Source organism: Corythoichthys intestinalis, chromosome 7, assembly GCF_030265065.1.
Source record: "Corythoichthys intestinalis isolate RoL2023-P3 chromosome 7, ASM3026506v1, whole genome shotgun sequence".
NCBI classification, from domain to species: domain Eukaryota; kingdom Metazoa; phylum Chordata; class Actinopteri; order Syngnathiformes; family Syngnathidae; genus Corythoichthys; species Corythoichthys intestinalis.
The window spans coordinates 16,766,018-16,778,167 of record NC_080401.1 but is presented as its reverse complement, the minus strand read 5'-3'; the positions used below and the strand labels follow the sequence as shown (position 1 = coordinate 16,778,167).

Below are 12,150 nucleotides of genomic sequence, written 5' to 3'. Positions count from 1 at the left end.
AATTGTCATAATTATTGATTATTACTTTATGAAAATGAAACAGTGGAAGATCCAAAGGAGGCATGTTTATTAAGCATTTAAAACAGAACCCAGACATAGAGTTGTGGTCAAAAGTTTACATACACTTGTGAAGAACATAATGTCATGGCTCTCTTGAGTTTCCAGTTATTTCTACAACTCAGATTTTTCTCTGATAGAGTGATTGGAACAGATACTTCTTAGTCACAAAAAACATTCATGAAGTTTGGTTCTTTTATGACTTTATTATTGGTGAACAAAAAAAAATTGATCAAATCTGCTGGGTCAAAAATATACATACACCAGCGCTAATATTTGGTAACATGTCCCTTGGCCATTTTCACTTCAATTAGGCGCTTTTGGTAGCTATCCACAAGCTTCTGGCAAGCTTCTGGTCGAATCTTTGACCACTCTTCTTGACAGAATTGGTGCAGTTCAGTTAAATTTGATGGCTTTCTGACATGGACTTGTTTCTTCAGCATTTTCCACAAGTTCTCAATGGGGTTTAAGTCAGGACTTTGGGAAGGCCATTCGAAAAACTTAATTCTAGCCTGATTTAGCCATTCCATTACCACTTTTGATGTGTGTTTGGGGTCATTGTCCTGTTGGAACACCCAACTGCGCCCAAGACCCAATCTTCGGGCTGATGACGTTAGGTTATCTTGAAGAATTTGAAGGTAATCCTCCTTCTTCATTATCCCATTTACTCTCTGTAAAGCACCAGTTCCATTGGTAGCAAAACAGCCCCACAGCATAATACTACCACCACTGTGCTTGACGGTAGGCATGGTGTACTTGGGGTTAAAGGCCTCACCACAGCCCCACAGCATAATACTACCACCACTGTGCTTGACGGTAGGCATGGTGTACTTGGGGTTAAAGGCCTCACCTTTTCTCCTCCAAACATATTGCTGGGCATTGTGGCCAGACAGCTCGATTTTTGTTTCGTCTGACCACAGAACTTTCCTCCAGAAGGTCTTATCTTTGTCCATGTGATCAGCAGCAAACTTCAGTCGAGCCTTAAGGTGCCGCTTTTGGAGCAAGGGCTTCCTTCTTGCACGGCAGCCTCTCAGTCCATGGAGATGCAAAACACGCTTGACTGTGGACACTGACACCTGTGTTCCAGCAGTTTCTAATTCTTGGCAGATCTGCTTTTTGGTGATTCTCGGTTGAATCTTCACCCTCCTGACCAATTTTCTCTCAGCAGCAGGTGATAGCTTGCGTTTTCTTCCTGATCGTGGCAGTGACAAAACAGTGCCATGCACTTTATACTTACAAACATTTGTTTGCACTGTTGCTCTTGGGACCTGCAGCTGCTTTGAAATGGCTCCAAGTGACTTTCCTGACTTGTTCAAGTCAATGATTCGCTTTTTCAGATCCATGTATGTATATTTTTGACCCAGCAGATTTGATCACTTTTTCTGTTAACCTATAGTAAAGTCATAAAAGAACCAAACTTCATGAATGTTTTTTGTGACAAAGAAGTATCTGTTCCAATCACTCTATGGGAGAAAAATCTGAGTTGTAGAAATAACTGGAAACTCAAGAGAGCCATGACATTATGTTCTTCACAAGTGTATGTAAACTTTTCACCACAACTGTATTAGGTAGGCTTTTGTCAAAACACTGCTAGGACCAATAGATATATTAACCCCTTAATGGATGAGGAGTGCAAAACACTATTAAAAATTGTGAAACACTTTTTCATCGCATTAAACATTTCAGAAAACAAAATAACAAAAGGCAAACCAAATATACATATTTGGTAATAAAATAACCTTTTCCCCCCAGAAAACAAATGAACAAAAGTGGAAACAAATGTACGTTTCAGAAAACAAATGATTCATCCTTCATCTCATTTATCTTCCATGCTGGTTATCCTCAAGAGGGTCGCGGGGGTCCTGGAGCTTATCCCAGATAACTGCAGGCGGTATGCGGGGCACACCCCGAATTGGTTGTCAGCCAATCGCAGCAAAACATGATAAAAGCCTGAATAAAATTACATTTGAGGAAACAAATCAACAAAGCCAAAACAAAAATACAGTGCACATATTGAGTAGACCCAAACTGTTATTTCAGAAAACCTGTGTTTTCCTTTCAGAAACAACATTTTGAATAGCAAACTACACTGCAAAAAAATCCTGCAAACGTTGCCCATTGATTTACAGCAAGATTAGTTATTTTGCACTTTCCCAAAAAATGTTTGACAAATCTTTAAAGATCATGGGGCAAAAATTAATACACCCCCTAAAACCATTTGGGCAAAAGCAGACAAAATTCTCCCTAACAAGATTTCAAACACAGATGAATGTAATAACTTGTAAGTGTCGGGCAGACAGGTGACCATAAAAGGGGTGTTGACTAATGAGGAAACACCTTAACACTTAAGGCTGTCTGTAATGGCACCATATGGACCCGAAAGAAAAAGAAAATAATTTCTTACACGGACCAAAATCACTAAAGCTTTTCTTTTTAGTCAAAATGCTGGAGCGAAAGTGGTGTCAAAATTTAAACGAGATGGACATGCAATTATCTCTTTTGACCGTCAGGGCTGTGCAAGCAGGTTAAAACCTCAAAAGGAGCATCACCTAATGAGACAGGAAGGAAAAAAATCACAATGCAAGTTTTTTGTATTTGGCTCAAGACTAGAAAGCCAAACGGGGGTGACTATTTCCCATCACAAAATACATCCTTGTTGGAAGCCTCTCCTTAAGCCAATGCACAAAGAGCCATGCTTACAAATGAACACACTACTGGGACTCTGGAGATATCAATAATTTTGGAGCCGTTGTCTTCAATACTGTCTGTCGTCGCAAAGGTGAAGAGTGCACAGTGAATGCTGCCTACAGTTAAACATGGTGGTGGCAGTGCCCTTTAATTTATGGAATCATGAATTCTTGGTTGTACTGTTGTATTTTAAAGCAGACGATCCTATCATCACTCTCTGCCCTTGGTCGTCATTCAGTTTTGCAATATGACAACGACTCCAAGCATACAGCCAAGGCCAGAGTAGCATTTCTTTAAAAGGACAGGGTCAGAGTGATTCAATGGTCAAGATGTCTACTGACCTGAACCCAACTGAGCGCCTCTGTGGCATTCTAAAGAAACAATTGGTTCATCACTCTCCATTCAACATCAAGATTTTAAAACGGATCTTTCTTGAAGAATAGAAAAATATATGTTTTAATAGGTCAGGAACTTGTCCATTCAATACATTGCAGACTTGTTGATGTCCTGTCAGCTCAGGGAGGTCATACAAAATAGTAGATATGGCAGCTTTTGTTCAGGGTGTATTATTCACTTTTGCACCAATCAATTTTCATAAGTTTTTTAATTTTTGTGTTCTAGTTTCTATCAGCAACCTAGGTTTCATAGTATGATTCAAGCAAACATAGTATGAAACTCTGTTATGTTGAAATGGTAAAACGTTTTGTATTAATTGAGATGGTGATTTAAAAACTTTCCAAAGTGATCATACTAAAATATAATGTGCACTGTCTAAAGTCTAAATAAATTTACCTTCCACAAAAATAAATACATTTAAAAAGTAAAAACCGACAACTGAAGCAAAGCAGAGATGGCACAAAACAAATCACAACGCAGAGGAAACAAATCACAAAAAAAAAAAAATCTCCCTTATCATTGAATGACAGGAACAGACACGGTCCCCGAGCGTACGTCTGTATGCTTGTGCGAGTGTATGAATGACCCGGCTGTTTTGACTTGGACACTATGCACACTATTTGGAGCTCAGATGGGTGGCTCTTTAACGTGGATGATTTGCTTCCAACTTACAAATTACAACACAATGACATGCATCACTCACTCTTTGCTCTGTAAGGATGAGGTTTACAAAAGAAAAGATACAATGGAAAAACCTTTATTCTTTTGTTTCTCAATGTTTTTTTACATCCCACTTTCTAATCCAAGAAATGAATATGATGTCTTTCATACAACCTCAACACTGTTTGCTACTTAACATTTTCTGTAATTGCTTGTGTGTTGTATACTTAGGAAAACAGTATTTACAGGCTGCTAATAAGGGGTTGCATGCTACTAATCTTACCAATGCAAGGGCAGCAGCCTCGCTAATTTCACTGTGATTTCCATTATTTACTTTCCCTACAAAATTGTATGTCGCACAACCAATCTGGGTGAAAGAAGAGACAATATATATATATATATTTTTTTTTTTTTACATGTCTGGGTGTATTTAAGCTGTTGCACTCTCATATTAAGGGAACCACAATTTGTACCTTTGTGCTGGGAACCTCTTTTCAAAGTGTTTATTCCTCCATGGATATTCAGTACATTAAAAGGGACATTATGTATTCTTTGTTTTATGTTCACATGACACAGTTTGTAGCTTCAGTGTCTGCATGTAAAAGCAAATTTAACACACAGCCTCTCCTTTGTCTTCTGTCACTTTCTTTTCTGTGGGGCAATCCATGCCAGTAATTATCACGTTTGTGACGGCTACTATAATACCGATTTGCCTGGGTAAGCGCTGACTTTACACTTCGGCTAATTTTACACACACACACACACACACACACACTCATGTAAATGTGACAGCCAGTGTTGTTAATCACGGCATTAGAGTATAACGGTGTTACTAACAGTGGTATTTTTGTCAGTAGTGAGTAGTGTAATTACTTTTCCCATCTTTGCAACGCCGTTACCGTTACTGATGATGCGATGGCGTGCGTTACTACAATTTGGTTTGAATGACAAGAGATGTCTGAGAGACGCGGAGAGAGCAGAGCGGGAGGGGGAGAGAGGGAAGGGGGTTGTTACACAGTTGCAAACGCAATGCTAGGTGGCTTGAACCGTTAGCATAGCATTCGCGTTCTCATTAGCGTTAGCATTTTGCGTGGCAAACGTCTTCTTAAACTCTCGGGACACTTTTTTTTTTTTTTTTTTTTTTTTTTACATACAGTTCGTGGTTTTCAGATGGGTACAATTAATTGAAAAGAATGGACTGTGGGTGTTGTCCTTGTAGATGCTACAATATAATAATGTTTTGGGTTGTTTTTTTTTATTACCAAAAAAAGTCACTTACAGTCCCCGACAAAAGTCTTGTCGCTTATCCATTTTGTAGAAACAATTGCTAATAACCTGACTTTTAATTATTCAATTGGTTTCAGAAATGGCTCATATGAAAGCTAAGACCCTCTCAAATGATGTTGAATTTACAAAAATATATTTGTTTCACTGAAAAAAGATATATCATTTAATGAAAATATAAGGTCAAATTTTGGCAAGACAAAAGTTTTGTTGCCTACAGAAAGTAGTTTGAAAATTGAACGAAAAATGTACTTCAAATACAAAAATATGTTACATAACATAAGCGAATTAAGTAGTGGTGCTGTGAGATCCAAATTTAATATTTTGTACGACTTCCATGGGCTTGAAGGACTGCATCCATGCGGTTCAGCAAGGATTCATACAATTTATTGATGAAGTCATCAGGAACATCAAAGAAAGCAGTCTTGCATGCCTCCCGGAGTTCATCAACATTCTTGGGTTTCGTCTTCCATGCTTCCTCTTTCATCTTACCCCAGACATGCTCAATGATGTTCATGTCTTGTGACTGGTCTGGCCAGTCCTGGAGGATCTTGATCTTCTTTGCCTTGAGGAACTTTGAGGTAGAGATTGAAGTATGCGATGGAGCATCATCTTGCTGCAGAATGTGTCCCTTTTTATGGTTTGGAATGTAAGTGGCAGCTCAGATTTGTTGATATTTCAGACTATTTATCTCTCAGGGTGCAGACAATTAAAAAACCGTGTGGCATTTGCCAAGGTCCACTGCCTATCAAAAGGATGGATGCTGGAAAAGTGGCAAAAGGTGGATTTTTCAGATTAATCTTCCATTGAATTACACCACAGTCGCTGCAAATATTTCAGGAGACCTACTGGAGCCTGCATGGATCCAAGATTCACTCATAAAACAGTGAAGTTTGGTGGTGGCAAAATCTGGGGTTACATCCAGTATGGGGGTGTGTGAGAGATCAGCAGGGTGGAAGGCAATATAAATAGTCTGAAATACCAACAAATCTTAGCTGCCTCTTACATTCCTAACCATGAAGGATGTAGGATGAAAGAGGAAGCATGGAAGACGAAACCCAAGAATGTTGATGAACTTTGGGAGGCATACAAGACTGCTTTCTTTGATGTTCCTAATGACTTCATCAATAAATTGTATGAATCCTTGCCGAACCACATGGATGCAGTCCTTCAAGCCCATGGAAGTCATACAAAATATTAAATTTGGATCTCACACCACCGCTACTTAATTTGCTTATGTTATGTAACATATTTTTGTATTTGAAGTACATTTTTTGTTCAATTTTACACTACTTTCTGTAGGCAACAAAACTTGTGTCTTGCCAAAATTTTACTTTTATGTCTTCATTTAATGATAAATCTTTTTTCAGTGAAACAAATATATTGTTGTACATTCAACATCATTTGGGAGGGTCTAAGCTTTCATATGAGCCATTTCTGAAACCAATTGAATATATAAAAGTCAGGTTATTAGCAATTGTTTCTACAAAATGGATAAGCGACAAGACTTTTGTCAGGGACTGAATAGTATATCTATATATATTAAGAGTGTGTTGGTACACACAAGTTATGGTTCAATACGTACCTTGGTACGGGGGTCACGGTTTGGTGAGGGTTCAGTACAGCAGGAAAAACAAGAAGAGTTTTTTTTTTTTTTTCCCCCCCTTTTTTTTTTAAAGTATACCATTACAAATTTATACAGGTGAAATTTAAGAAAATGTAAAAAAGGTGACCTATAGCTTTTTTTTTTTTTGGAATAAAAAAGACAGTTCAATACATTCAGTTTATATGAACATATTTGATGTGAAAGATCTTGCAATAACATAATAATTGCTTTGGCGAGTAACTAATTAATTTTACGTTGAGGTAACTTAGTAACTCAATTACTTTTGGGGATAAGTAATTTGTAACTAACAAATTACATTTTTTAAAGTAAGATTAACAACACTGGTGACAACACATGGGCAAACATAGTTTAAGAATTCTGTAATTGAATTGTCAGCCACCACATGTTGTTAGCTTTACAGACTAACCCTCACTGTAATCTAATTTGTGCTTCTCTTTTCCTGCCTCTCATGCTAGCTATGAAGATAATAAACAGTTTATCAAGTAAGGATGCATTGACCAGAACTCCTCAATTCTTGCTTAATTCTATTTCCTCTCCTCCCAATTCCTCTTTACTGTTTCCAGTTGTTTCTGGGTCATCCGTCCTCCCAGGAAGCAACCTCTAAGTAAATCATTGTAGTGAATGTCCTTGTGAATACTTCCTCTCACTATGTGCATCATGTTGTTGTTGTATTTGACAACCTCACACCGGGTGGTTTTTGCCCTCTCTCCTTGAACTTTTTGCTTCTCTGCTGGTAGTTACTTGTAAAGTTCAGATGCATATTTGTAGTTAAATGCCACATCCCTGGGTTTTGATTCCATCTTTGGCTATGGAGACGTTACAATTGGAATTTTTAGTGCTACCTGTTTGTGCGTTTGTTGTAGTTGGTGCGAAAATTGTGATCAGTATGAAGGAAATGGTTTTCCCTTTTCTCCCATCCATTTTTGACTCCTTCACTACCAGCTTTTACTTATTGATCACCATACCCTGTTCAATTTTAGTATGTATCAGTTGGTTAGTTAGCAGTTTTATTTAAGAGTTACTTTGCATTTTGACTAAACGGTGTACATTTTGGTGCTGATATCAATAATGAAAAGTATTACATTGGAAAGAACAGTGGTAAGTCGTAGTCACAAAGTCAGTTTTGTTCGGTTTGATCGTGTCTGCGTTACAGTTTTCCTCTACCCTTTCTGAGCATTGGTCCCATTTATTGATTTGTCAGGACATTATAAGTTACTCATACATACCTTAATGTCTTCTACTATGTGTTTTTGCCATCTTTCAGATCCTGGGTCATGGGGGCCTTTGCTCTTCTATTTTTGCTGGGCCTTACGTGGTCCTTCGGCCTCTTCTTCATCAATGAGGCCTCCATTGTTATGGCGTATCTCTTCACCATATTTAACGCCTTCCAGGGGATGTTTATTTTTATTTTCCACTGCCTCCTACAGAAAAAGGTAGGTCTTGTTGCATTGGGCAATGCTCAACAGAATTGCTGGCAAATCTTTTGGAGCACTTCAACTTGTTTTAAACATTTCTTATGAGTTGCATTTGTTTGATTCCATAGGTCCGCAAGGAATACAGCAAGTGCTTTCGTCACACATACTGCTGTGGAAGGTTGCCAACTGAGAGCTCGCACGGCTCGGCCAAGACTTCGACTACACGGACAAGCGCACGCTACTCTTCTGGTACCCAGGTAGACCAACAAGCTTGCATGAGCAGAATAACAGGCTGCATCACCTGAATGTCACAAGTTACTTTCTTTTCTGCCAGCCCTCTTTATCTTCTGCCTATTTCCTCTCTAACATCATGTTCATGTGGAATAGAACTGCCCTCTTTTTCACTAACGAAGCATAACACACTGAGGGTAAATGCAAAATTACATATTTGTCCCAGATTTGTTTGCATTGCAGTTTTGAATGTAGATGGACAAAAATAGGCATTTTACTAAATTTCCATTCCCGATAGCAGTGTAGTTTTTGGCCGCGCTTTTAATTTTTGTCATAGTCTTTTGTAGTCATATTAGTCATCTCAAAATGTGTTTGTCTTCGTCTAGTTTTTGTGGACGAAAACTCAAGACTAATTTTGTCTAGTTTTAGTTGACGTTTGCTAAAAATGTTTTCGTCTCTAAAATGAAAAATAATAATAATCCAAAGATAGATAAATAAATAAATAAATGAATAAATAAAAAGTTTTAAACTATTTCAAATTAACATTGACAGATGTGAACATATTGTTGCATCTACAAGGACAACGCCAACTTGGTGAAAATACACACTCAGCAGGAAAACAGTACATTTTCAATTAATTGACCGCTAACTGTATATAATAATAGTTTTCCAAGAGAGTTTAAGAGGATGCTCTAATGCAGCGGTCTCAAACCGACTCCACAAAGGGCCGCAGTGGGTCCTGGTTTTTGTTCCAACAGATCCAGCACAAACAGTTCAACCAATGAGATTTCTACTAACATAAGCAGCACCTGATTGCAATCAACTGATTACACTTGTAAGAAACCAGATTGGTGAAAAGGTATTTGTCTCGTTTGGTTGGAATGAAATCCAGTACCCCCTGCGGCCCTTTGAGGACCGGTTTGAGACCACTGCTCTAATGCTAACGCAAATGCTATACTAACGCTACAAGTAACATTTAGTGTGTGATGATCACTCAGCACAGACCTTTAAAGGCAAAAGCAACATTGCATATTCTCTCTGGCCAAGGTAAGAAAACAAATCTTACCTACAATGTGTGCAATCCTGCATGGATATTGGAGAAGACACACTGGTGAGTCAGGGAGGCGGTGGGCAATGCAGGTCACATGAGTGACACAACCAGACACTGCTACGATGCAGGTTAACTACATTTCACACAATGTGAACATGACGGAAACTATTGTGCATTTTTGTCTCGTCCACTGAAAACTGACATTAGGCTGGTTATGTTTTAGTCTCCCAAAACATGTTTTTAGCTTGTTATCGTCTCGTCATCGTCATGAAAAAAGTGCTCGTTGATGAAATATTTTCGTTATCGTCATCGTTGACGAAAACAACACTGCCCGATAGTGCTTCAAATTAAAGATCAACGTCAACACAGTCAGTTCTGTAATGATAGTTGAGTTCAGTTGAATTATAGGTCAAACGTTTAATAGTCAAGCTAAAAAAAAAAAAAAAAGTAATGTAAAAAAGAAAATATAATACTGACGCTTTTGACATGGTCGACATCCTTTCGAAACCTAGAATTATATGAGGTACGTCTTTCCCAAAAACAGTGACACAAAATAAGCGAACCATAGTACAACCTTCAATAACAGCAGTCTATTGGACAAAATAATGCTGCCTAGCTAATTGTCCAAAGTAGAAATCTGTTTTGATGTACTGTAGCCCAGATTCCAATAATTTACAACAGGGTCTTCAATAGATCACATACTTCTTTGGACTAGAGTAGTGGCATTTTTACACACTTGAACAATTTCTAAACAATTAATTAAGAATTAAGCCCATACCTAACAGCAACCCTTTACTAATCTGTTCAAGCAAGCGATAAAAACAAGCATTACAGCTGCCCTTGCCTCACTTGTAATTATAAAATGTGGGCAGAGGAAGATGATGTGCACACTAAAATATGAAACTGAATCTGAGCAATGGGCTTGTTCGAAGTCCTAATGACTGTCCCTTGTTGACCTGACAGAGTCGAATCAGGAGAATGTGGAATGACACCGTAAGAAAGCAATCTGAGTCCTCCTTTATCTCAGGTGACATCAACAGCACCTCCACCCTTAACCAAGGTCAGTTCACACCTCATTACGTTCCACATCTCTACACACACTCCTATGCACACGTTTCATCAGCCAATTTAAAAATACTCCTCCGTGCTGCTGCTAAAGATGGTACCTAGGTAATCGTAATAAATTTCTGCAGCTTGAAAAGACAGAGCTGTGCGGTTTGAAAAGGGAAAATATATCATCTCAGCCTTCCATCTCATCTTCTTGTATTCGCAGAGGATTACCAAAATCCAAAAGTACTCATATAATCTTGCAGGTCAGTTTTAAAGTAGGGCAAGGATAGACGTATGACATAGTGTAAACATGCCTCGCACATATGTAGACAAAACTAAGACTGGGGAAACTAAATGTTATTTTAAGAAAGCAGCCATTTGTTGCCTGGCATCTGAGGTGACCTCAGTTACTTTCAAGGGGAGAGATGGAAAAAAAAAACTGTCATTTATTATTTAGCTTGAGCACAAATATGATGATGAGAAGATAATGTTCAACTCTAGCTGACCCGGAGCGCTTAACGTGTTTCTCGGCTTTCTGCTGCCTCTAAAATGGCTTTTCGAGCATGTGAAGGAAAAGCGGGCATATTCCGAGCTAGTTAACATCCCACCCAGCTTCGATGCCAATTCTTGCATATCTCTGCCTTCACTCGCTTTTTTTTTTTTTTTTTTTTTTTTTTTTTTTTTTTTTTTTTTTTTTTTTTTTTTTAACTTTGCTACAAGGTATTTGACTGCTGCACCTCCAGCTCCAAGACACATTTTGACTCACTCATACACCTCTAACAAAGTAGAGTTTTTCTCCCCTAAGTGTTGAGCCGAGCCGTGAAGTTGTTAATGTAAAGGTTCAGTATTGATCACTCCAGGGTGTATAAACCTAGCTACCCTGGAGAGTCGCTGCACTAAACGAGGTCTCTATCTCCTGGAAGCACATCCTGTCATTAAAAGCATCCTTGAAGTCTTCCCAACATGACATATGGCATTTAACACAGGTGATTAATGGAGATGCATTCATTCCTCTAAACACTTTAGAAGTGAGTTGAAAAAACAATGGACAGGAAGATGTGGTTTGGAGGAAAATTAAAATTTCAAATGATTATACAGTGATCCCTCATTTTTCGCGGTTAATGGGACGGTTGGGACCTTAATCAAAAATCCACAAAGTAGTGGCGGAGCCTATTACATGCATTTGCATTCCATTGCAATGCATCTAACAGCATTGAAAAAGGTACATATAAGACATATTTTTCCCTTATTTTCCCAAAGTATAATAAAAAAATCCAAAATAAAACCTTATATGTTTAAGCAAAACTTTTATAAATGGTTTTGAAGCAATGCAAATGTAATAATTATGATATACTGTAAATGAGAGACAGTGGTACCTCGACATACGATCGCTTTGACACACGATCTTTTCGACATCCGACGTTAAATTTGACTCGCCATTTGTTTCTACATCTGACGACATGCTCGAAATACGACAATTTATTACAGCACCGCAGTTTCTTTATTTTGCCGGAAGACGGACGCACAGCGGATTTTCATATGCCAGAAATCCACACTGGTTCCAAGAAGGTTAGTGCAGTTGGGAAAAAAGGAAAAGGTGACGCTTACCATTGAAATGAAGATGGAAATGAAAGAAAAATATGAGCATCGTGTGTGCATCTGTGAACTGGCTTGACAGTACGGCCGTAGAA

General features: G+C 38.3%; 1 protein-coding gene across 30 annotated transcripts in view; it reads left to right on the top strand.

The window, feature by feature from the left end:
• adgrl2a (adhesion G protein-coupled receptor L2a) overlaps positions 1 to 12,150 on the top strand; it is a 218,478-nt gene that overhangs the window by 190,389 nt on the left and 15,939 nt on the right. For 16 of the 30 annotated variants that reach the window (XM_057842113.1, XM_057842097.1, XM_057842110.1 and 13 more), the window contains 5 exons: positions 4,474 to 4,518; positions 7,168 to 7,194; positions 7,977 to 8,145; positions 8,256 to 8,384; positions 10,373 to 10,469. In XM_057842113.1, the coding sequence (XP_057698096.1) occupies positions 4,474 to 4,518; positions 7,168 to 7,194; positions 7,977 to 8,145; positions 8,256 to 8,384; positions 10,373 to 10,469 (467 nt within the window). The remainder of the gene's footprint in view (positions 1 to 4,473; positions 4,519 to 7,167; positions 7,195 to 7,976; positions 8,146 to 8,255; positions 8,385 to 10,372; positions 10,470 to 12,150) is intronic. The other 14 variants (XM_057842099.1, XM_057842112.1, XM_057842118.1 and 11 more) reach the window with 1 other exon arrangement.